This window comes from Haliotis rufescens, unplaced genomic scaffold, assembly GCF_023055435.1.
Source record: "Haliotis rufescens isolate VD_foot unplaced genomic scaffold, xgHalRufe1.0.p SCAF_4, whole genome shotgun sequence".
Classification (NCBI taxonomy): domain Eukaryota; kingdom Metazoa; phylum Mollusca; class Gastropoda; order Lepetellida; family Haliotidae; genus Haliotis; species Haliotis rufescens.
In genome coordinates this window covers 31,563,757-31,590,167 of record NW_025964112.1, presented here as the reverse complement: position 1 = coordinate 31,590,167, position 26,411 = coordinate 31,563,757, and the positions used below count along the sequence as shown (strand labels likewise).

At 41.4% G+C, this 26,411-nt stretch overlaps 1 protein-coding gene across 1 annotated transcript; it reads right to left on the bottom strand.

The window, feature by feature from the left end:
• Window positions 1-3,150: 3,150 nt before the first annotated feature.
• Window positions 3,151-5,798, bottom strand: LOC124149509 (flocculation protein FLO11-like). The gene is made up of 5 exons (XM_048381548.1): window positions 5,705-5,798; window positions 5,134-5,479; window positions 4,877-5,087; window positions 4,106-4,777; window positions 3,151-4,014 (listed from the first exon to the last, which is right to left on the bottom strand). The coding sequence occupies exons 1-5, from the start codon at window positions 5,796-5,798 to the stop codon at window positions 3,151-3,153; spliced, it is 2,187 nt and encodes a 728-aa protein (XP_048237505.1).
• Between the last annotated feature and the right edge of the window lie 20,613 nt (window positions 5,799-26,411).

The following is a 26,411-nucleotide window of genomic DNA, read 5'->3' as shown; positions in this document are numbered from 1 at the left end:
TCAAGCCTGTAGACACATTGGCTTTAATTACGGCGTTGAAGCATTTATCACTAAGCCAAACGCCTGAGTTGCAAACTCCAGTTTCCATAGTTGTTGCACCTTTGAACCAGTCGAAACAGCCGTCTCAGCAATGGACCAATATTAGGTCATCTGTCCAACCTCTCGCAAACAATTACGGATCGTCTCTTCTCAAACCATGTACTCTACCAGCAGTCGCCGTTGCTACGACACTCCAGTTACGCAAATGAAGGCACCATGATGTACTGACCCTGAGAGGCAGTGGTGATCCGAGGTCAGTCACTTCCGGGCCGATCTGACGTGGAATTGTATTGCCGATATCTATCCCAAAGACGAGAAATAGTGCTCTGGTGAACATTGAGATGATGCATATGTAAGACTGAGACACCCCAGCCTCTATGGCAATGTTACCATATACAGCGTTGAGACGTGGCATGACCCTATTTTTTTATCCATGGTGGACACAGTGGTTGATAAATGTTGGATTGTAATGCGATTTGAAATAGGCAGTATAGGCAGCTCACGATACCCCTAAATTGCACGTGGATATTACAAACAGTTCTTCCCCCATGACATTGAAGTGCAAATTTAAAATTACAGTTAAAAATGGTGCGTTTTGACACACTGGGTCCTTTCCAAACACAAAGGAGCATTTCGTTTGTAAAAAATCTAACACAATTTCTTCAAAATATTTGGAACTGACTCGTGCCATGTCACCAATGCGTTTATTTCGTGGGAGAGTATAGTTTTATTGTGGTCATGTTAGCATGTGTTGTTTGTCCCAGATGTCGGGGACGCTGCTGGAGGAATATGTACATGCCAACAAGCGCGTTAGGTAGATCTGTAACACAGAAGAGCCATCTTCTCTCTTCACTTGATTATGCTTATTTCTGTGTGTCTTTATCAAGTTCTACGAAATCGTGATGAATCTATTGTTTAAGGGGGTAGGATAAGAATGGAAGACCTTCAAACTTTTAAGTAAAGACATATATTAGTTTAATGTCATTTCTTACGCTGGTCAGAAAGTATACTGGGAAAACGTATTTTACTTAAAACGAATTGATATTTTATCCAGTACTATTTTAGCAATAAATAAAAAGAAACAGTTTTGTTTAGTTCATGTAGCCCTCTACACATACTTTGTACATCACATATCCTTTGTATGTAGTAGATTTGAAGAGGTTATAACAAGATAGGCCTATTTGTGCGTACAAACATATGTATATATTCGTCGTATATTCTAGTACGTACATGTATTCGGTTTATTGTTCTAACCGTGTATCGGGGAGGGTCTTATGTTTATCCAATATTTTGTGCTGAACGTGTAATGTGTAATTCTATCTTTATGTTGCCATACCTGACAACGAACCTTTACTTAGCGTGTCTGAATAGAATAATCAGCTATGAGGGTACAGATGCAAAGACCACGCCAAGCCAAATGGCATACACGGACAATGGAACAATATGACATGTCTAAATATAGATAATAAAGATAGTCAGACGAATTGGTTTCATCCCGAGAGCCAATCAGTGAGACTGATTGAGCTGTCAGTTTTCATTTAGAGCTTAATTTATTACAGCGTTTCCTAGGTAGTGTGTCTCCATGGATATCTTCTATAATTTACGCCATTGTCATAATCAGCTGTCTGATGCAGGGGAACTTGACGACGGATGTCTCAGCCGTTACTGTTTAGGTGGCTGTGCCTACAAGACATGGTTCCTAAAACTAGTGTCTGTTTCTTTTGGCAAAATATTAAACAGTGCCAAAACCTGAAGGACGCGCAAGTGTCTTATAATATGAGAAATGTATTTTGTCTACTGTAAATAAGAGTTCAGTGTCGAACAAAGATGATAATTATTTTTTTCTGCTGTGAAGGATTTATATAACAAATAAACATAATGTACTGTATGTAATGCATGTACTGGGTGTTGAGGTTTGTCTGACGTCGAACTCCGTGTTGCTAGGAATGGGTGTTGAGGGTTGTCTGACGTTGAACTCAGTGTTGCTAGGAATGGGTGTTGAGGGTTGTCTGACGTCGAACTCCGTGTTTCCTGTATTGGGTGTTGAGGGTTGACTGACGTCGAACTCCGTGTTTCCTGTACTGGGTGTTGAGGGTTGTCCGACGTCGAACTCCGTGTTGCCTGTACTGGGTGTTGAGGGTTGTCTGACGTCGAACTCCGTGTTGCCTGTACTGGGTGTTGAGGGTTGTCCGTGTTTCCTGTACTGGGTGTTGGGGGTTGTCTGACGTCGAACTCCATGTTGCTAGGAATGGGTGTTGAGGGTTGTCCGTGTTTCCTGTACTGGGTGTTGAGGGTTGTCTGACGTCGAACTCCGTGTTGCCTGTACTGGGTGTTGGGGGTTGTCTGACGTCGAACTCCATGTTGCTAGGAATGGGTGTTGAGGGTTGTCTGACGTCGAACTCCGTGTTACCTGTACTGGGTGTTGGGGGTTGTCTGACGTCGAACTCCGTGTTGCCTGTACTGGGTGTTGGGGGTTGTCTGACGTCGAACTCCGTGTTACCTGTACTGGGTGTTGGAGGTTGTCTGACGTTGAACTCCGTGTTACCTGTACTGGGTGTTGGGGGTTGTCTGACGTCGAACTCCGTGTTACCTGTACTGGGTGTTGGGGGTTGTCTGACGTTGAACTCCGTGTTACCTGTACTGGGTGTTGGGGGTTGTCTGACGTCGAACTCCATGTTGCTAGGAATGGTGTTGAGGGTTGTCTGACGTTGAACTCCGTGTTACCTGTACTGGGTGTTGAGGGTTGTCCGTGTTTCCTGTACTGGGTGTTGAGGGTTGTCTGACGTCGAACTCTGTGTTGCTAGGAATGGGTGTTGAGGGTTGTCTGACGTCGAACTCCCTGTTGCTAGGAATGGGTGTTGAGGGTTGTCTGACGTCGAACTCCCTGTTGCTAGGAATGGGTGTTGAGGGTTGTCTGATGTCGAACTCCCTGTTGCTAGGAATGGGTGTTGAGGGTTGTCTGACGTCGAACTCCCTGTTGCTAGGAATGGGTGTTGAGGGTTGTCTGACGTTGAACTCCGTGTTACCTGTACTGGGTGTTGGGGGTTGTCTGACGTCGAACTCCATGTTGCTAGGAATGGTGTTGAGGGTTGTCTGACGTTGAACTCCGTGTTACCTGTACTGGGTGTTGAGGGTTGTCCGTGTTTCCTGTACTGGGTGTTGAGGGTTGTCTGACGTCGAACTCTGTGTTGCTAGGAATGGGTGTTGAGGGTTGTCTGACGTCGAACTCCCTGTTGCTAGGAATGGGTGTTGAGGGTTGTCTGACGTCGAACTCCCTGTTGCTAGGAATGGGTGTTGAGGGTTGTCTGACGTCGAACTCCCTGTTGCTAGGAATGGGTGTTGAGGGTTGTCTGACGTCGAACTCCGTGTTTCCTGTACTGGGTGTTGAGGGTTGTCTGACGTTGAACTCAGTGTTGCTAGGAATGGGTGTTGAGGGTTGTCTGACGTTGAACTCAGTGTTGCTAGGAATGGGTGTTGAGGGTTGACTGACGTCGAACTCTGTGTTGCTAGGAATGGGTGTTGAGGGTTGTCCGTGTTTCCTGTACTGGGTGTTGAGGGTTGTCTGACGTCGAACTCTGTGTTGCTAGGAATGGGTGTTGAGGGTTGTCTGACGTCGAACTCCCTGTTGCTAGGAATGGGTGTTGAGGGTTGTCTGACGTCGAACTCCCTGTTGCTAGGAATGGGTGTTGAGGGTTGTCTGACGTCGAACTCCCTGTTGCTAGGAATGGGTGTTGAGGGTTGTCTGACGTCGAACTCCGTGTTTCCTGTACTGGGTGTTGAGGGTTGTCTGACGTTGAACTCAGTGTTGCTAGGAATGGGTGTTGAGGGTTGTCTGACGTTGAACTCAGTGTTGCTAGGAATGGGTGTTGAGGGTTGACTGACGTCGAACTCTGTGTTGCTAGGAATGGGTGTTGAGGGTTGTCCGTGTTTCCTGTACTGGGTGTTGAGGGTTGTCTGACGTCGAACTCTGTGTTGCTAGGAATGGGTGTTGAGGGTTGTCTGACGTTGAACTCAGTGTTGCTAGGAATGGGTGTTGAGGGTTGACTGACGTCGAACTCCGTGTTACCTGTACTGGGTGTTGGGGGTTGTCTGACGTCGAACTCCGTGTTTCCTGTATTGGGTGTTGAGGGTTGTCCGTGTTTCCTGTACTGGGTGTTGAGGGTTGTCTGACGTGGAACTCAGTGTTGCTAGGAATGGGTGTTGAGGGTTGTCTGACATCGAACTCCATGTTGCCTGTACTGGGTGTTGAGGGTTGTCTGACGTCGAACTCCCTGTTGCTAGGAATGGGTGTTGAGGGTTGTCTGACGACGAACTCTGTGTTGCTAGGAATGGGTGTTGAGGGTTGTCTGACGTTGAACTCAGTGTTTCCTGTACTGGGTGTTGAGGGTTGTCTGACATCGAACTCCATGTTGCCTGTACTGGGTGTTGAGGGATGTCTGACGTCGAACTCCGTGTTGCTAGGAATGGGTGTTGAGGGTTGTCTGACGTTGAACTCCGTGTTGCTAGGCATGGGTGTTGAGGGTTGTCTGACTTTGAACTCCGTGTTTCCTTTACTGGGTGTTAAGGGTTGTCTGACGTCGAACTCCGTGTTACCTGTACTGGGTGTTGAGGGATGTCTGACGTTGAACTCCGTGTTTCCTGTATTGGGTGTTGAGGGTTGTCCGTGTTTCCTGTACTGGGTGTTGAGGGTTGTCTGACGTCGAATTCCATGTTGCCTGTACTGGGTGTTGAGGGTTGTCTGACGACGAACTCCGTGTTACCTGTACTGGGTGTTGAGGGTTGTCCGTGTTACCTGTACTGGGTGTTGAGGGTTGTCTGACGTTGAACTCAGTGTTACCTGTACTTGGTGTTGAGGGTTGTCCGACGTCGAACTCCGTGTTGCCTGTACTGGGTGTTGAGGGTTGTCTGACGTTGAACTCAGTGTTACCTGGACTTGGTGTTGAGGGTTGTCCGTGTTGCCTGTACTGGGTGTTGAGGGTTGTCTGACGTTGAACTCAGTGTTACCTGGACTTGGTGTTGAGGGTTGACTGACGTCGAACTCCCTGTTGCTAGGAATGGGTGTTGAGGGTTGTCTGACGTTGAACTCAGTGTTACCTGTACTGGGTGTTGAGGGTTGTCCGTGTTACCTGTACTGGGTGTTGAGGGTTGTCTGACGTCGAACTCTGTGTTGCTAGGAATGGTGTTGAGGGTTGTCTGACGACGAACTCCGTGTTGCTAGGAATGGGTGTTGCGGGTTGTCTGACGTTGAACTCAGTGTTAGCTGTACTGGGTGTTGAGGGTTGTCCGACGTCGAACTCCGTGTTGCCTGTACTGGGTGTTGAGGGTTGTCTGACGTTGAACTCAGTGTTACCTGTACTTGGTGTTGAGGGTTGACTGACGTTGAACTCCGTGTTACCTGTACTGGGTGTTGAGGGTTGTCTGACGTTGAACTCCGTGTTTCCTGTATTGGATGTTGAGGGTTGTCTTGCATTTTTCTTAAACTGTGTGTTTCTGTACTGGGTGTTGATTGGGAACACAGCTGTGCATGTACTGTGTTGTGAAGGTTTCCTGGTTTTGAAATCAGTGTTGCGTGAACTGGATGTTGACGGTTTTTAACGGTGGACATTGTGTTGCTTGTACTGTGTGTTGTGGCTCTACAGTTACTCTGTTTCTTGGCCCTTCTGACTTGTCCCCAAATACCATATTTCTGTTATATCTGTGCCTATGGACAATGTGGTGCCGTTCCTTTCCGTTATCTCGATTTCGGCTTGAAACTTCATTTTCCGCCACACCATTTCTCTCTCCCTGACCCGCACTGTAGGTTAATACAAAAGTATGTATATGCAATTTTGCGGAATGGGAAACATGTTGGTGAGGAAACTATATAGATGCACAGGTGTGGAGATTGATGAAATAACCGTTAGAGCATTCTGTGTAGTAGATGAAACAACAGGGCCACTTACCCACAACGACCCGCCCTCATCGAGCATTTAATAGACATACGCTTCCGTAGGAGAGTGTCATGCAGCTGCTATGCAGTAATCAACATTAAACAATTTCCTCTAACAAGTTTACACCAACAGTTACTCAATATAATGACGTTATCGTGTAGATGTGTCCCGAAGTGACCCTGTCTGTATTAGTGTAACGGAGGATGTGTTCCAAGTACACAGCAGATAACACCTTTACAGTCTAACTACTGCAGATCACCCGACAACAGCCACCGCCGCCGCCTGATAGAATAGAGCGGCATTATATATTCTTAAACACTGTTTTGGATATCATAGGGGAGTTGTTTCTCTAACACAGTAGGCCGCGTTCCATGTCACCATCAAATAAAATGCAGGTTGCAGGTGTAATCAATTTGATACTGAACTAAACTTATAGAGTTATTCTTGGCAGCCTTGACAGGCGATCTCGCGCCTGGTCTAAACGAAGTTTACATTGTGTTCAGAACACCAACAGCAATCTTGCAGAGGGCCTCGATGATATTTACATTGTACCTAGAACACCAACAGCAATCTTGCAGAGATGATGTTTACAGTAGGTTTAGACCAGGTTCAGCAATCTTGCAGAGGACCTAGATGATGTTTACAGTAGGTCTAGACCAGGTGCAGCAATCTTGCAGATGGTCTCGATGATGTTTACAGTAGGTCTAGACCAGGTGCAGCAATCTTGCAGAAGACCTAGATGATGTTTACAGTAGGTCTATACCAGGTGCAGCAATCTTGCAGAGGGCCTCGATGATATTTACATAGGTCTAGACCAGGTGCAGCAATCTTTCAGAGGACCTAGATGATGTTTACAGTAGGTCTAGGCCAGGTGCAGCAATCTTGAAGGGGGCTTCGATGATGTTTACAGTGGGTCTAGAACAGAAGCAGCAGTCTTGCAGAGGACCTAGATGATGTTTACAGGGGGTCTAGACCAAGAACAGTAATTTTGCAGAGGGCCCCGATCAGGAGCATTATTCTTGTAGAGGGACTCGATGATGTTTACAATAGGCCGAGAACAGATAAAGCAATCTTGCAGAATGCCTTGATGATATTTACAGTGGGCCTAGAACAGGAACAGTAATCTTGCAGAGGGCATAAATGATGTTTACAGTAGGTCTAGACCAGGTACGGCAATCTTGCAGAGGGCCTCGATGATGTTTACAGTGGGCCTAGAACAGAAGCAGCAATCTTGCAGAGGGCCTAGGTGATGTTTACAGTCACTGTAGGTCTAGGCCAGGTGCAGCAATCTTGAAGGGGGCTTCGATGATGTTTACAGTAGGTCTAGACCAGGTGTAGCAATATTGCAGAGGGCCCCGATGACGTTAAGTAGGCCTAGCCCACGTTTAAAAGGCGATCAATCAAGTGTATTTAGACCTGGCTTAGAACAGGGTTTAATCTCGTTTGGTACATGTATACCTTCAGCACTTGACAGAGTCCAGTGGACAAAGAGACGTTGATGCCTCTGGATCACACCGACGTGGATGAAAACAACACCATTTCAAATGACATCCGTCAAGCCACCTGCAGTAACTTACACTATGTCAACTTCGTCTGAAGTGCATCAAATTGCTGTGCAGAGATGCGTTACTTCCAGAACCCATGGTTGTTGGTTCGAATCCCCAATTCGGCCTGATTAAGTTTTCTAATGTTATCAACACCAGCACCGACTCACTCACTTACCCCGACAACCTACACTAGAATGGACTAGCGTGTGCGCGACAACTTGCCAGATATGGTTAACTGTATATATAGGTGTTATGTAACCATAATTGGAAACTGGAAACTGCAAATAGAATTTTGTCTGTACTGGTATACGTCCATATTGGGTTGTCAGACTCGTGCAAACAAAGGAACACTATCATCTTCAACTCGATCACAACCGCAGTGTTCCCCGGGAGTTTGGAAGTGATACCTTTTCTTCAATCACGTTTCAGATCTCACACTCACGTCTTCGTGAATTATTTACATTACAGACTACTGAAGCGACGAATTATCAAGTTTATTCGAATATTATACCTTAGCTATCATGGCGTTTACACACCCACTGCGTCGGAGCCCCACTGTGTCTTAGGTTTCACCGAAGGACGTTCTCCCGTCTGGTAACGGAGTTCATGAAAATTAGTTCAAGTATTGTAGCTAGCAAGACACTTATCTTATGTGCATCAAATGTTTCCCGTACTTTGAATGTTTGTTTGTTATTGTTGGTGAACAATAGAGCCTGGACCAGACAAGCCAGTGATTGATATTATGAGCAAAGTCCAAGCAGCAGTCGGGATACGGCGACTCTCAATCAACCAAGCCATCGAGCCTGACCACAGCGATCCATATAGTCGCCTCTTACGACAATCCTAGATTGCTTGGAATCTATTCTAACCCTCACAGCTTTGAAGGTACTGTAGTCCAGGGGCGGTATTCATAAAAGAACTTAAGACTGAAAAAAACCTTAAGTTTTGAAAAAAACTAAGTTTTTTTACCTTTTCTGACTTGAGTTTCAAGATTTGACTTAAGTCATATTCATGAAGCGACTTAGGCTTAAGTTTTACCAATTTCTGACTTAAATCTTAAGACTGGGTAGGGGTAGGCTTAACTACAAGGTGTATGACTTAAGTCAGTGAACAAAATTGCTGCCGTACCGCTAGGTCGTCGTTCGTTTCATCAAAGAAGACAAAGTTTTGTTGAATACAACGATGAGGAGTTGATACGGCGATACCGTTTAGATGGAAATGGTATTAGGTACGTAGCTAATTTAATAGCAGCTGACGTGGAGCCTGCAACCAACCGTAACCACGCACTTGACGAGATACGAAAGACGCTGATCACATTAAGGTACTTTGCAACAGGAAAGTTTCAGTTGTGTAATGCAGATGTCACCCAGCCCACTATTTCGAGAGTGTAAATCAGTGCATCACCAGTTTGTCATCTGACAGGATTGTGAAACAGTTTGTCTGCTTCCCCCTGCAACTCGGGGACATGAGGCGTCACCAAACCAACTTTTATCACATTGCGAACTTTCCCGGAGTTGTCAGGTGATCGATGGAACCCACGTACAAATCCAGGCACCAACAGTAAACGAAAATGAATACGTAAACCGACATCACTATCACAGCATAAATACGCAGATCGCTTTTGACAGCGACGACAGAGTCATTGACGTTGTTGCTCGGTGGCCGGGATCGACACACGATTCACGCATGTTGACAAACAGCGGGCTCTATCAGCTTTTCGAGCTCAATGTTGTCCCCATCGGTCTCATCTCATATTGTCCATAGTGACGACACAGTGTTGCCTGTTTCACAGGAGACGGAGGACCCGACGCACGCAAGGTTACTGGGGACTATTGACATATTGCTGTTGTCTGACGTGGCTGTTGTGTAGGCCTTTTATAATCACTGTCCCGGCTGCCGTGATCCGGCTCTCAATGCAGATATTGAAATGTTGTATGAACATACTCATGGTTTTATAATGACCGCCAACTGCCTTTGCGCAGCGTGTCGGAAAGAACAAACAGATTGTACGTTTTGTAGATTAGCCATCTACTTGCAGCTTTATGGTGATATGTACTCCTTATAGGTCTCCTATAGTGCAGGTACTCCTTATAGATCTCCTATCGTGCAGGTACTCCTTATAGGTCTTCAATAGTGTAGGTACTCCTTATAGATCTTCTATAGTGTAGGTACTCCTTATAGATCTTCTATTGTGTAGGTGCTCCTTATAGGTCTCCTATCGTGCAGGTACTCCTTATAGATCTTCTATAGTGTAGGTACTCCTTATAGATCTCCTATAGTGTAGGTGTTCCTTATAGGTCTCCTATCGTGCAGGTACTCCTTATAGGTCTCCTATCGTGCAGGTACTCCTTATAGATCTCCTATCGTGCAGGTACTCCTTACAGGTCTCCTATCGTGCAGGTACTCCTTATAGGTCTCCTATCGTGCAGGTACTCCTTATAGATCTCCTATCGTGCAGGTACTCCTTATAGGTCTCCTATCGTGCAGGTACTCCTTATAGATCTCCTATTGTGTAGGTACTCCTTATAAAACAAACGCAACAACTCCATCATCGACTAGATATGATATATATGGTCCTGGAGATATTGCTACCCGAAGGGTTTGCGTTAGATAGGGCGAGCGGTGGCCTGTGTAACCGCATCAACATAGACATGTTGGGCGTCAACAAACCTCCGAATGGCACTCTTCCCTGGAATGAAATGGACTATCAACAACACTTTCTTAAGGTGAGAGATATAATGACTGGTAAGTTGTATAGTGACATATCAGATATCTATTTCACTGTCTCACGCTTCGCTACTGATCATCATGCTCTTCACAAACTATGGAACTGCGACCTCCATTGTTGACTCCGCTATAAAGAGTTAAAAGAAGATATTAAATAAATTAGACTCTATTGGAACCAGCATACACGTATATTGTAATTAGATGTAGATGTTGTGCATACCAAGGTTGATGATCTTGAGAACCGTTTAAACTGGCACAGCAGAGAGTAAGATGACACAAACGGAAATAGAAAAGAATAAAATGGACACTTTCTAACCATAAGAAACTTGACAGTGGCGTCGAGACGTTTATGGAACCATAGGAAGGTGGTCAGGTGTGGTATCCTCGTGGTATTGAGAGATAATTTAGTTAGGATTGAAGGTCAGGAGATCGACCTAGACCACTTTCAGTGCGCTCCACTCACGAGGACAACAAGTTAAGCATTTTAGACTGTCAAAAAGTTTGGTATTGGTGGTGCCCAGTGATCTCACCTCACGACAAACAGCCGCCCTTCGGAACTTCACACTGATAACAAGCGTACCAAATTTAATAAAAAAACTGAAAAAAATGTTTGTATCCTATGGCCCTTGCGATGAACGCCTGCCATGAAGGACAGTCACAGTACACAGATTGGCTGTACAGTACAGTTTGGCTGACAAGCGTTCTAACAGTAATGGGGAGAACGAGGCACACAGGTGAAAACGTGGTTTCTGGTAACAAATCTCAACACGCATAACAGTAAGGCCGGGGCCCAAAGACTGATGTTTCTTTCTGTTTTGTAACATAGAAGCACTCCAGAGACTTCCCAGATTACATTTCTGATTATGATTTAGCTGAGGTTCATTTAAGAAAGAGCAACTACATAACTTACAGAATTCAACATCGATAGATAACAGTAATTTAATTTGAAAGCAATTCAAAAGATTTATTTCAAGGTTCAGTTTTGAACGAGTGAGTGCGTTAAAATTTAATTCGGTCCTACATTGACAGCTTTGAACGAAAACGAGTTTATGCCTACACTGAATGTTCATGATACTGTTCATCAAGCAGCACATCATAATGTGCTAGAGGTCGCAATTACAGCACAAGAGATGCTAATTGCAGTACCATTTTTCGGATTTAAATATCTTATGATCTGAGGTGTTCAAATCGTTGTGTCAAAATAATATGCCTCATTTAATGTATACCTTAGTTAATTATATAATGTATTCAACAGTATCCACGTGCTTCGGGTTAAGGTATAATAAACTGCCGGGCAAAAGAAAGTATACACTTGAAAACTTGACCAAACAATTACAAACTTTATCAAAATATTACTCGGCTGAAGACCAAACCATTTCTAATACTCGCATTAAATGCATCACCATCGAATACCTATGTATTGTTTGTTTTATTTTAAGCCATCATCAAATATTGGTGTACACTTTCTTTAGCTTGGACGTTTAGTACGAATATAACATATAAAAATGTCCCAAGCGATGATACCAGTAGCTACAGATGTAATCGTTTAAATAGTGTATTCGGAAAGATGTTTACAACAGTAAGATCTAAGTGAAGGTAGATTCTTCGTTGCATTGTTTTCTGTAGATAGAAGCAGCGTGCGTATGAGGAAGAGAATTTATGGATGTCAGCTTGCTTTATTATGAGGAACACAATGTGTCGGAGTATATACTTACTCCTTCATCAGGTGAATAAATGCTATGAAGCAGAAAACATACATTTATCATATAATGTGTAGGTTTCTCGGCTGGATAAGGCCAACGGATAAAAACGATATCCGTTGGGGTCATATGCGGATAGAGATGCAAATATCAAAGGTCAAGTAGGGACTACTTTCAGTGTTTATAAACAAACATGGCGTCGCCCTTGTCATTCGGCGATCGAGTCAGAATTAACCATCGGGAATCTGGATAAACTACAGGGATAATTGCTATCATTATTAAAAGAACAGTCCAATATACAGAAAATCAGTGTCTAACTATGACGAGGCTAAGGCATTTTATAAGTTTTGGCAGCTTTGGAGATATAGATTTCGAAACAATTTAGCGAGGGCACAAGGCCTAGCCAAGCGGGATCAGTACGGAATCTGTGCTTGTAGACCTCTGCGGCTTGAAACCTTTTCCGCAAATTAAAATAGTTGGATTTCTGCCGAAATATGTTTGAATTGTTACCTTGTTTCGTTTTGTCGCTGTGTGTACATCTGACTGCACTTCTTAACGTTATGACAGGACAGGCCAACTGTCAACAACGTCTGACCGTGGCCGTGACGTCTCATAGACTAGGGTTAGGATAGCTTCCCTCTGACGAAGGGCAGTTACTCCAGCGGACAGGCCGATAGATTGCCGCGAAAGGCAAGTAAAAACAATTGTTGTTTTACGTATATGTCGCTTCGCCACTGTATAAGAAACAGATTTCAGATGGAACTATATTGGCTACTGTCACTTTCCGACTGACACATTACTTACCCTGTGACGTAATAAATATTAATGCGCGAAATTCCAGGAAACTCGCAATGTTTCGGTGATGTTTGTGAGAGAGGGAAAGCGATTTTCAAGCACAGAATTAAAGAATGACATTATATGATGAAGAGGTTATCACGCTATGGGGATGGTAAATATACTGTATTTGGAATAAACACTATGTATTTAGCTCGCCAAGGCTCGCTAAAAATACAATATTTATTCCTAATGCAAGATATTTATGATCTCCAAACACACTCGCGTGATAACCTCTATGTACCTGGAAGAACAATAGAAGTGGTGAGATAACAAAGGTGGTACTTAACAAGGGAAGACAACAGATACTTAGCGCTGATAGGTGATTAGCAATGGACAACTTGAAGCCAGGACTTTAGTTAGCACTGATAGGTAATAGCAATGAAAATGTCAATGGACAAATGGAAGCCAGCTGGATAATTAGCACAGTCAATAATCAAAGCAATAAGTCCTAAGCACTGGGCAGCTACGTTCCCTGGTCACGGTTCCTGGCTGGCTGGTGTCTCCTGATGTCGATGGCTTCTTGTAGTCTTCTTTGTCGCCAGTTGCTGTGGTTGGAAGACAGGACTTTGGTGGTTTCCCACTTGATGTTATGGTCTTAGTTCATGAGGATGTGTTCCGGCATTGGCTCGTGGATGGGCCTTGGAAAAGGTGACATCTATGTTGGCTTTGTTCTCGATGAGGGGGCAACTATTGGCCTGAAACAGTGTTGTGTACTAAGCCCATTTTAATGCTCAAATTTAGGATACATGTCAGAGAGGAGTACAGATAGTCCTTGATATTTGCTGATGGTGTTTGGACTTATCGAAATATCCCATTCGCAACATTTGAAAAAAATATTTGATTAAAGAAATAAACCCATCTTTCCTTATGGATGTGAAACATTGGGACATTAGTGAAAGTCAAAAGAGTTCAATGTCTAGCATCCAAACCCTATCTTGGTACAAGTATCAACACTCCAAATGTAATGGTTTTAGGGGAACGTGGACGATACCCATAATGCCTGTTTTTAAACAGTTCGATGAAATGAAATAATTCCTGACTTCCCCGTAAGGCGCGCAAAGTGTTATTTGATCTTGATTCAGAAGGTAGAGAGAACTGGGCAAGTAATGTCAGATGCATTCTATTTAGTCCAGGTCTTGGCTGTGACTGTGTTTACATGTAGTTTTTTCCTAACCTTTTGAAGCCAGATTGGACGACATGTACAGATACATATAGGCTAATACGTTATCATCTACAACTCGATATAAATGTTTAAGATTCGACAATGTGTACATTTGCTACCAATTTTGTTTGTGCTCGAGTTCTTAATATTGATACCGAGAGACACCACAAAATTCCCAAAGCTGAAAGAGTGTGTACTGTAACCTACACAATATCGAAAATCTGTATCAATTCACCTTTGTATGCCTATCCTTAGGAAACATTGGAATGAAATACACACCAAATAAATATGTAATTTGATCTCAGACCAACAACATATTCGTCTTAAGGTAACCACAAATTATCGAGATTTAAAATTGTCATGTTATATTCCATGTACATTGTATGTCTTCAAGAGCAGAAATTTGTTTAAACTGGCTAAAACTTAACTGTCAATTGAATATCATCTGTCCTTCAACTACTGATGAAAGATCATATATGCTGCAGTTATCCCCATCAACCTAAAAGTAAGTATTTGATACGGGTATCATAGGCTGGGTTACCTGTATCATATCAATTAGTATCTCATAACAAGTGACGTTGACATGGCGTATCAAGGAACATGGGGGTCGCAATATCACAGTAAACATTCATGAGCAGAGTTAAGCAGGTGTTGTCATGATCATTTTGAGTTGGTTAAAAGATACCTGACATTCTCAATAGCGAGTAGGACAACCTCGAGCACCAATGTCAATGTCGTGAGCCGTCTGATGACGTCATTGGGGATCTGTTGCCACCCATCCCTCAGTGCGGCTTCCAGCTCTTGGAGGTTCTGGAGGTTGTCGTGCTGTTCCCTGTTGCTGTTGGCTAAGGAAAGGAACGCCACGGGTCTGAGAACGCCATCCCTGTAAACCTGGCAGTTGAGGTTGCCGCTTGCCCTTGCCGCGGATGATGACTAGTGCCGTCCGTTGGTTGCCACACATTCCTCCCCAAACCATTACGCTACTGTCACCACAATGGATGCACTTCCTGAATGCAGCCTCGTGACAATCGTCTTCCCCAGCGACAACAAACCTGAGCACGACCCTCATCATGGAATAAGCAGAATCTGCTTTTGTCAGTAAAAAGCAGCCTCCCACGGGTGGATCTGCCCACGTTGTAATGTCTATGCCATCCCTCACGTTGATGTTCATGTGTTAGGCCATGGAGGTTTAGGCTTAAATACCTGCGACACGGACACATGCAAAATGCAGCGTCCTAACGCCACCAGTGCGGCTTTGAACTCCCACAGCGCCCACCTTATCCAATTCGAAAGCTAAAGCCATAGCACCTGTGGAGAACGGTCAGACAGCCAAGAGAAGAACTACTGTTAGACCGGGAGCAAATCCACCCAACATCGTTGGCAAAAGTGTGCTAATGAGGAAGGGGATGATGTTTTAACATTGTAATGTCTTTAGGTCGCCTGTGTCTGTGGGGCTCACCAATCACCCATCGTATCATTGGTGAAAATCTTTGATAAAAAGACAAAGGTACTACCCATACGATATGCTAGAATCATCTTCCATGTATACAATTAACGCACAGGTTTAATTCGTGTTACAAATACACCGAGTCTAGTTCAGTCCAGTTTAGAAACGCGCTCCTCACACTGCAGACTTAGTAGTTGTGTGTGTATATGACGGCGGTCTGTAAATAATCGAGTCTTGACTAGACAATCCAGTGAATGACATCATGAGTATCGTTCTACGCAGTGAGGATACGATGACATGCATCAACCAAGTCAGCGAGCTTGACCACCCGATCCCGTTTGTCACCTCTTACGACAAGCATAGTCACGTCTTACGGCAAGCATGGGTTCCTGAAGACCTATTCTACCCAAGTTCTTCACGGGTGTGAACTGTTGGAAATCCCCGTTTTATCTTAAAGACTTGCACAAGTCTATAAGGCAACAATTGTAGTTTAAATCATATGTAAATCGACTTACGGAATTACATTCCGATGAGAGTTTGTTAATACACATGATCGTGTACTGGTTTATGCTTTACATTGCCTGATTTCGTGTGGGGATTCCACGTTAGAATAGGTCCTGGTAAAACTAATCTTGTCGTTAGGCAACTAGAACGATGCTCATGATGTCAATCACTGGATTGTCTGGTCAAGACTCGATTATTTACAGACCGCCGTCAGATAGCTGGAATATTGCTGAATGCGGCGATAAATAACAAACATTCTTTCTAGTTACTTCAATCCGTGATTATGAAGCACTAGCTGTGGGAGTACAGGGGTACAATTATATACTCCTTGATTCTAGTTTTGCAAAAAGTACCCCTGTGCGCGCGCGGACGCACGCACGCACATATATCTATTTGTTCAAAGGTTCCCATAAACGACACGACACACAGTTTGACATTTGCCAGAGTTTGTAAATATCCTTGTCAGGTTTGTCGTTTCAAAGAGCTTGTCATGGATTCCTGCAATTGAATTGTCATTTACAGAATTTGATTTGATTCTGTCATATAGTTTACATGGAAACATGGCGGTACTACTGCCACCTAGCACCTGTAGTCGCAGACATGTACCCAACCATTGCCGTCTTATGCCTTCAGGTATCCCCGCGCCTAGGTCCCGATTACTCTGGCGTATTATAGCCCACCTCGTGTCGTGTAGTTTGTTTCCTTTATTTGCACGACACAGTTTTCATACGTCTATGCACTTGTGTTTTACAAAACGTCCAGGCTCGTTATGTGTCCGAATATCTATAGTATTATACACAATGACATACTTTATAAAAATAGCATAACATGAAATACCTTTTATAACAGAGATACCAGAACATTTACATAGCTAAAATGTTAAAAAAATTAATACATTTAATTCACGTCGCATATTGAATATTTGTAATTACGTTTACAAGAACGTGGTTCAAGTTTCAGTCTTCTAGCTGAAAGATGATGAGTATGCCATTAAGGAATTTAAAGAAAGAAATCTTAGACGTTCGCATCTCTTTTTACAGAAGGACTTTGTGAAGCCGACCTGAGCCTTCCCTCCGAGCACCAACATCAAGCCGCTAAGTATCTCCAGCAAACATCTAATGGCGCCTTTACCGTATCAGTTTCTCAAGCAAAGCTAATTTGTTAAAAGCCGTTCATTTCTTCCCAATGCCTCATCGCTGACTGGTTGATTTGTCCATTGAGAGTTTATTTGAAGACCAGCCCTCAGAATGTTTCCGGCCAAGCACGCCCAGTAGTATTGTGGCGTAATAGGAAGCGGACACAGGAAACCGAAGCAGGAGACCTTTATTTAGAAGTCGTCTAAATGGTGGGAAATCAATAAACAGAGGAGCGTGGTGGCGCGGGTCTAATCTGATATCGGTAATCTTCATGATACATGCCTCACATTCAATTTATAACAGCAATTGATGTGTATGCAGATCGCGAGTTTGAGTTTTCAGGAGATCCGCCGATAAATATGCACATATACAAACAAGAACCACAAGTTGATACAAGTACGGTTAATAGACGCGTAGAATATAGAAGCTCCTATAGAACAACCGGAAGTCCATGCAAGTTTCATAGAACCACCAGTTGATAGCCGTTCAAGTTTCCATTGAACCACCAGTTCATTGCCGAGCAATTGTTCCATGAACCACCAGTTGATAACCGTTTTCCTCGGACCACCAGTTAACAGCCGTATAAGATACCTTAGAACTACCAGTTGATAGTCGTCCACGTTTCCCTTAAACCAGTAGTTGACTGCCGTGCCCTTGTGTGTCCCTTGAACCAGCAGATGATAGTCATACAATTTTGCCTCGCTACCGTTAATAGTCGTGCAAGATACACTGCAACCACCAGTTGATCTGGCCTGCATGATTCTGTGGAACCAGCAGTTGATAGCCAGGCAAGTCTCCCTAGAACCAGATGATGAAAATTCTAGAATTTCACTGGTCGCATTGTAGTTGAGAGAAGCTTCAAATCGTATATATCAACGACACACATCAAAACACATTGTATGTACCACACGTCACTCCAGCTTAAAAAATGATAAATGTAATAAATCTGACTGCATTTCACCTGGCCTCCTCGCACGGTTAGGATATAAAGAATGTCGACGGGTTTTTTGTGTCGCGAATTATCACCTTTATCAGTGATGACGTCATAGCAAGAGGCTGCGCGTGAGGCAGACGAGACGGGGTAGATAGTCGCTCTTGCATCGTGATATAGTATCATGGCACATACATAATGATAGAGGCGCTTCCTCCAGATAAAGCTTCCATGACCTATCTACCCACACTGTTGGTGTACAGGGATAGCAGCTGGCGATGATAGGCGGAACGCGAACATAAATACTACTTTGAAACCAGCTCAGTTCCGATAGGAATCAACCTGGCTTCACACGTGACCGGGTGCAATCCTTTCTCTAAAAGTTCAATATTGCATGACAAGGTGTCTAGAAATGATATATTTAACTCAGGGGTTAAAAACGAGGTCTCGACGCATGAGGTATTTACCAAATGTGACATGCTGCAGTACTAGGAGATTATGTTAGACAGGTATAGCTATCTCTATACAAACAAGTATCATGGTATACTGGGTATCATTGCATGACCTTCCGGACCTTAGCATTAAACTCACTCGTCAAACTGGTAATATTTCCCTATCCCTGCACCATGACTGTGGAATATATGTATTTTATGAAACGAAATCTAATCTAGATTACAAAAAGGCCATCCAGCTCTATTTCACATGAATTCAGCATCGGGAAAAACAATTATTAGGAGGAAAGAAATGCATGGTGTAATAAAAGCCCTTTTAGACTATCTGTTAGTCTAAAATATCGTTTATTAGATGGACGGAAGTATCCTAAATAACATTATACTATTTTAAAGCGTATCATTGTTACCAAACAGCTAGACTGGAAATACGAAAGTCTCGCACTAAGGGGAAACTTGAATCTGTGCCGGAACATTAACTGATCTTAACCTTCGTTAAATGTGTGTATGTTCCTTTAGCTGAAAACGATGATCTGTCACCTGAGAGCGCGTGAGCCCACCTACCTCTTCCATTGACCTGTATTTACATCACGCTTGCTGGGGCGTGGCACGTATTGTGCGGCATTAAGATAAACGGTGCAGGATAGCAGCGACCAATAGTCACAAGGCACTCGCTCTACTCGTTCCGTTACCTAGTCTACTGGGCTCTAGATAGAGACAGGGAACGCGACACTGGGCCACAGTCAGATAAACGACCATGAGTGACAGCTTCTGAGACAAGTGATAAGCGATGGCAATCAGTGAAGAAGGGAGATAACTGTGTGGAACCTCTCATGGTTGTTGGCCAACAGCCCCACCCCACCCGCTCCCTAGTCTGATATCAAGTGAATTGTAGACAAATGCGCGTAATTATAATTCCTGGAAAGCGTATCTGAGATATCTGAGAAAGCGTATCTGTCGCTTATTTGACAGGGGACTTCACATGGTTTGTGAACTATCCTGTCATCTCTGTGTACTCTTCACTGTCTATACATCGAAAGATCGGTGTGTAAAAGATCGAGTATGGCTCAGACAATCCAGTGATTGACATCATGAGCATCGATCCATGCAACTGGGGTGTGTGTGTATGTGGATGGAGTTGACTGCGATTGGATACAGAAAACAGAGTTGATTACCTCAACATCAAGATAAATACTCTGTATATATGTAGATATGCTTATATATACTTAAACGTTATCTACATTATATGTCATTGACGAGGTAATTAAGGGACATGTACACTTATGATACTGACATGATAATTCAACTTTATCTACATTATATAGTATTGAAGAGATAATTAATCTGTATGTATTCTTTATGTTATTGGCGAATTAATTAAACTGCATGCATAGTATATGCTATTGGCGAGATAATTCAACTTTATCTACATTATATAGTATTGAAGAGATAATTAATCTGAATGTACATTACATGGTATTGGTGAAATAATAAAACTGCATCTGCATTATATGCTATTGGCGAGATAATTAACGATATGTACATATGATATGGTATTGACTTGATAATTAAACTGTATGTACATTATTTTGTATTGACTTGATAATTGAACTGTATGTACATTATTTGGTATTGACTTGATAATTAAACTGTATGTTCATTATTTGGTATTGTCTTGATAATTCAACCGTATGTTCATTATTTGGTATTGACTTGATAATTAAACTGTATGTACATTGCATGGTATTGACTTGATAAATAAACTGTATGTACATTATTTTGTATTGACTTGATAAATAAACTGTATGTACATTATTTTGTATTGACTTGATAATTAAACTGTATGTACATTGTATGGTATTGACTTGATATTTAAACTGTATGTACATTATATCGCATTGACTTGATAATTAAACTGTATGTACATTATTTGGTAATGACTTGATATTTAAACTGTATGTTCATTATTTGGTATTGACTTGATAATTAAACTGTATGTACATTATATGGTATTGACTTGATAATTAAACTGTATGTTCATTATTTGGTATTGACTTGATAATTAAACAGTATGTACATTGTATGGTATTGACTTGAAAAATAAAGAGTATGTACATTATTTTGTATTGACTTGATAATTAAACTGTATGTAAATTATATCGCATTGACTTGATAATTGAACTGTATGTACATTACATGGTATTGACTTGATAATTAAAGTATATGTACATTATATGGTATTGACCTGATAATTAAACTGTATCAACATTATTTGGTATTGACTTGATAATTAAACTGTATGTACATTATATGGTATTGACTTGATAATGAAACTGTATGTACATTATATAGTATTGACTTGATAATGAAACTGTATGTCCATTATATAGTATTGGCTTGGTAATTAAACTGTATGTAAATTATATCACATTGACTTGATAATTGACCTGTATGTACATTACATGGTATTGACTTGATAATTAAAGTATATGAACATTGTATGGTATTGACCTGATAATTAAACTGTATCAACATTATTTGGTTTTGACTTGATAATTCAACCGTATGTTCATTATTTGGTATTGACTTGATAATTAAACTGTATGTACATTGCATGGTATTGACTTGATAAATAAACTGTATGTACATTATTTTGTATTGACTTGATAATTAAACTGTATGTACATTGTATGGTATTGACTTGATATTTAAACTGTATGTTCATTATTTGGTATTGACTTGATAATTAAACTGTATCAACATTATTTGGTTTTGACTTGATAATTGAACTGTATGTTCGTTATATGGTATTGACTTGATAATTAAACTGTATGTACATTATATGGCATTGACCTCACAATTAAACTGTATGTACATTTTTTGGTTTTGACTTGATAATTGAACTGTATGTACATTATATGGTATTGATTTGATAATTAAACTGTATGTACATCATTTTGTATTGACATGATAATTGAACTGTATGTACATTATATGGTATTGATTTGATAATTAACTGTATGTACATTATATAGTATTGACTTGATAATTGAACTGTTTGTACATTATATGGTATTGACTTAATAATTAAAGCATATGTATATTATTTTGTATTGACTTAATAATTAAAGCATATGTATATTATTTGGTATTGACTTGATAATTATATTGTATGTTCCTTATTTGGTATTGTCTTGATAATTCAACCGTATGCTCATTATTTGGTATTGACTTCATAATTAAACTGTATGTACATTATATGGTATTGACTTGAAAAATAAACTGTATGTACATTATTTTGTATTGACTTGATAATTAAACTGTATGTTCATAAGTTGGTGTTGACTTGATAATTAAACTGTATGTACATTATATGGTATTGACTTGAAAAATAAACTGTATGTACATTATTTTGTATTGACTTGATAATTAAACTGTATGTAAATTATATGGCATTGACTTGATAATTGAACTGTATGTACATTACATGGTATTGACTTGATAATTAAAGTATATGTACATTATATGGTATTGACCTGATAATTAAACTGTATCAACATTATTTGGTATTGACTTGATAATTAAACTGTATGTACATTATATCGTATTGACTTGATAACTAAACAGTATGTACATTATATAGTATTACCTTGATAATGAAACTGTATGTACATTATATAGTATTGGCTTGGTAATTAAACTTTTTTAAATTATATCGCATTGACTTGATAATTGAACTGTATGTACATTACATGGTATTGACTTGATAATTAAACAGTCTGTTCATTATTTGGTATTGACTTTATAATTGAACTGTATGTACGTTATATGGTATTGACTTGATAATTAAACTGTATGTACATTATATGGTATTGACTTGATAATTAAACTGTATGTAAATTATATGGTATTGACTAAATAATTAAAGCATATCGCCATGTTGCTGTTTGTGTAATGCGGATGTATCTCGCCATGTTGCTGTTTGTGTAATGTGGTTATATCTCGCCATGTTGCTGTTTGTGTAATGTGGATATATCTCTCCATGTTGCTGTTTGTGTAATGTGGTTAAATCTCGCCATGTTGCTGTTTGTGTAATGTGGTTATATCTCGCCATGTTGCTGTTTGTGTAATGTGGATGTATCTTGCCATGTTGATGTTTGTGTAATGTGGATGTATCTTGCCATGTTGCTGTTTGTGTAATGTGGATGTATCTCGCCATGTTGCTGTTTGTGTGATGTGGATGTATCTCGCCATGTTGCTGTTTGTGTGATGTGGATGTATCTCGCCATGTTGCTGTTTGTGTAATGTGGTTATATCTCGCCATGTTGCTGTTTGTGTAATGGGGCTATATCTCGCCATGTTGCTGTTTGTGTAACGTGATTGTATCTCGCCATGTTGCTGTTTTTGTAATGTGGATGTATATCTGCATGTTCCTGTTTGTGTAATGTAGATGTATCTCTGCATGTTGCTGTTTGTGTAATGTGGATGTATCTCGCCATGTTGCTGTTTGTGTTATGTGGTTATATCTCGCCATGTTGCTGTTTGTGTAATGTGGATGTATCTCGCCATGTTGCTGTTTGTGTAATGTGGATGTATCTCGAAATGTTGCTGTTTGTGTAATGTGGTTAAATCTCGCCATGTTGCTGTTTGTGTAATGTGGATGTATCTCGCCATGTTGCTGTTTGTGTAATGTGGATGTATCTCGCAATGTTGTTGTTTGTGTGATGTGGATGTATCTCGCCATGTTGCTGTTTGTGTAATGTGGTTATATCTCGCCATGTTGCTGTTTGTGTAATGTGGATGTATCTTGCCATGTTGCTGTTTGTGTAATGTGGTTATATCTCGCCATGTTGCTGTTTGTGTAATGTAGATGTATCTCGCCATGTTGCTGTTTGTGTAATGTGGTTATATCTCGCCATGTTGCTGTTTGTGTAATGTAGATGTATCTCGCCATGTTGCTGTTTGTGTAATGTGGTTATATCTCGCCATTTTGCTGTTTGTTTAATGTGGTTATATCTCGCCATTTTGCTGTTTGTATAATGTGGATGTATCTCGCCATGTTGCTGTTTGTGTAATGTGGATGTATCTTGCCATGTTGCTGTTTTATGTAATGTGGATGTATCTCGCCATGTTGCTGTTTGTGTAATGTGGTTATATCTCCCCAGGTTGCTGTTTGTGTAATGTAGATGTATCTCGCCATGTTGCTGTTTGTGTAATGTGGTTATATCTCGCCATGTTGCTGTTTGTGTAATGTAGATATATCTCGCCATGTTGCTGTTTGTGTAATGTGGATGTATCTCGCCATGTTGCTGTTTGTGTAATGTGGATATATCTCGCCAGGTTGCTGTTTGTGTAATGTGGTTATATCTCGCCAAGTTGCTCTTTGTGTAATGTGGTTATATCTCGCCAGGTTGCTGTTTGTGTAATGTGGATGTATTTCGCTATCTTGCTGTTTGTGTAATATGGATGTATCTCGCCATGTTGCTGTTTGTGTAATGTGGTTATATCTCGCCATGTTGCTGTTTGTGTAATGTGGATGTATCTCGCCATGTTGCTGTTTGTGTAATGTGGTTATATCTCGACATGTTGCTCTTTGTGTAATGTGGATGTATCTCGCCATGTTGCTGTTTGTGTGATGTGGTTATATCTCGCCACGTTGCTGTTTGTGTAATGTGGATGTATCTCGCCATGTTGCTGTTTGTGTAATGTGGTTATATCTCGCCACGTTGCTGTTTGTGTAATGTGGATATATCTCGCTATCTTGCTGTTTGTGTGATGTGGTTATATCTCGCCATGTTGCTGTTTGTGTAATGTGGTTATATCTCGCCATGTTGCTGTTTGTGTAATGTGGTTATATCTCGCCATGTTGCTGTTTGTGTAATGTAGATGTATCTCGCTATCTTGCTGTTTGTGTAATGTGGTTATATCTCGCCATGTTGCTGTTTGTGTAATGTAGATGTATCTCGCTATCTTGCTGTTTGTGTAATGTGGATGTATCTCGCTATCTTGCTGTTTGTGTAATGTGGTTATATCTCGCCACGTTGCTGTTTGTGTAATGTAGATGTATCTCGCCATGTTGCTGTTTGTGTAATGTGGTTATATCTCGCAATGTTGCTGTTTGTGTAATGTGGATGTATCTCGCCATGTTGCTGTTTGTGTTATGTGGATGTATCTTGCCATGTTGCTGTTTGTGTTATGTGGATGTATCTCGCCATGTTGCTGTTTGTGTTATGTGGATGTATCTCGCCATGTTGCTGTTTGTGTTATGTGGATGTATCTCGCCATGTTGCTGTTTGTGTAATGTGGATGTATCTTGCCATGTTGCTGTTTGTGTAATGTGGATGTATCTCGCCATGTTGCTGTTTGTGTAATGTGGATGTATCTCGCCATGTTGCTGTTTGTGTTATGTGGATGTATCTCGCCATGTTGCTGTTTGTGTAATGTGGATGTATCTTGCCATGTTGCTGTTTGTGTAATGTGGATGTATCTCGCCATGTTGCTGTTTGTGTAATGTGGATGTATCTCGCCATGTTGCTGTTTGTGTTATGTGGATGTATCTCGCCATGTTGCTGTTTGTGTAATGTGGATGTATCTCGCTATCTTGCTGTTTGTGTAATGTGGTTATATCTCGCCATGTTGCTGTTTGTGTAATGTGGATGTATCTTGCCATGTTGCTGTTTGTGTAATGTAGATGTATCTCGCTATCTTGCTGTTTGTGTAATGTGGATGTATCTCGCCATGTTGCTGTTTGTGTAATGTGGATGTATCTCGCCATGTTGCTGTTTGTGTAATGTGGATGTATCTTGCCATGTTGCTGTTTGTGAAAAGTGGATGTATCTCGCCATGTTGCTGTTTGTGTAATGTGGATGTATCTCGCCATGTTGCTGTTTGTGTAATGTGGTTATATCTCGCCATGTTGCTGTTTGTGTAATGTGGATGTATCTCCGCATGTTGCTGTTTGTGTAATGTGGATGTATCTCGCTATCTTGCTGTTTGTGTAATGTGGTTATGTCTCGCCATGTTGCTGTTTGTGTAATGTGGATGTATCTTGCCATGTTGCTGTTTGTGTAATGTAGATGTATCTCGCTATCTTGCTGTTTGTGTAATGTGGATGTATCTCGCCATGTTGCTGTTTGTGTAATGTGGATGTATCTCGCCATGTTGCTGTTTGTGTAATGTGGATGTATCTCGCCATGTTGCTGTTTGTGTTATGTGGATGTATCTCGCCATGTTGCTGTTTGTGTAATGTAGATGTATCTCGCTATATTGCTGTTTGTGTAATGTGGATGTATCTCGCCATGTTGCTGTTTGTGTAATGTGGATGTATCTCGCCATGTTGCTGTTTGTGTAATGTGGATGTATCTCGCCATGTTGCTGTTTGTGTTATGTGGATGTATCTCGCCATGTTGCTGTTTGTGTAATGTGGTTATATCTCGCCATGTTGCTGTTTGTGTAATGTAGATATATCTCGCCATGTTGCTGTTTGTGTAATGTGGATGTATCTCGCCATGTTGCTGTTTGTGTAATGTGGATATATCTCGCCATGTTGCTGTTTGTGTAATGTGGTTATATCTCGCCAAGTTGCTCTTTGTGTAATGTGGTTATATCTCGCCAGGTTGCTGTTTGTGTAATGTGGATGTATTTCGCTATCTTGCTGTTTGTGTAATATGGATGTATCTCGCCATGTTGCTGTTTGTGTAATGTGGTTATATCTCGCCATGTTGCTGTTTGTGTAATGTGGATGTATCTCGCCATGTTGCTGTTTGTGTAATGTGGTTATATCTCGCCATGTTGCTGTTTGTGTAATGTGGATGTATCTCGCCATGTTGCTGTTTGTGTGATGTGGTTATATCTCGCCATGTTGCTGTTTGTGTAATGTGGATGTATCTCGCCATGTTGCTGTTTGTGTAATGTGGTTATATCTCGCCACGTTGCTGTTTGTGTAATGTGGATATATCTCGCTATCTTGCTGTTTGTGTGATGTGGTTATATCTCGCCATGT

What these genes read in the sequence shown, in the direction of transcription:
- LOC124149509 (XM_048381548.1), bottom strand. Translation starts at nt 5,798, where the DNA reads ATGAAGTTTCAAGCCGAAATCGAGATAACGGAAAGGAACGGCACCACA. An exon ending in ACCCTCAACACCCAGTACAG is followed by an intron (nt 5,088 to 5,133) that starts GTAACACTGAGT and finishes ACCCATTCCTAG; the next exon opens with CAACAGGGAGTTCGACGTCA. An exon ending in ACCCTCAACACCAAGTACAG is followed by an intron (nt 4,778 to 4,876) that starts GTAACACTGAGT and finishes GTTCGTCGTCAG; the next exon opens with ACAACCCTCAACACCCAGTA.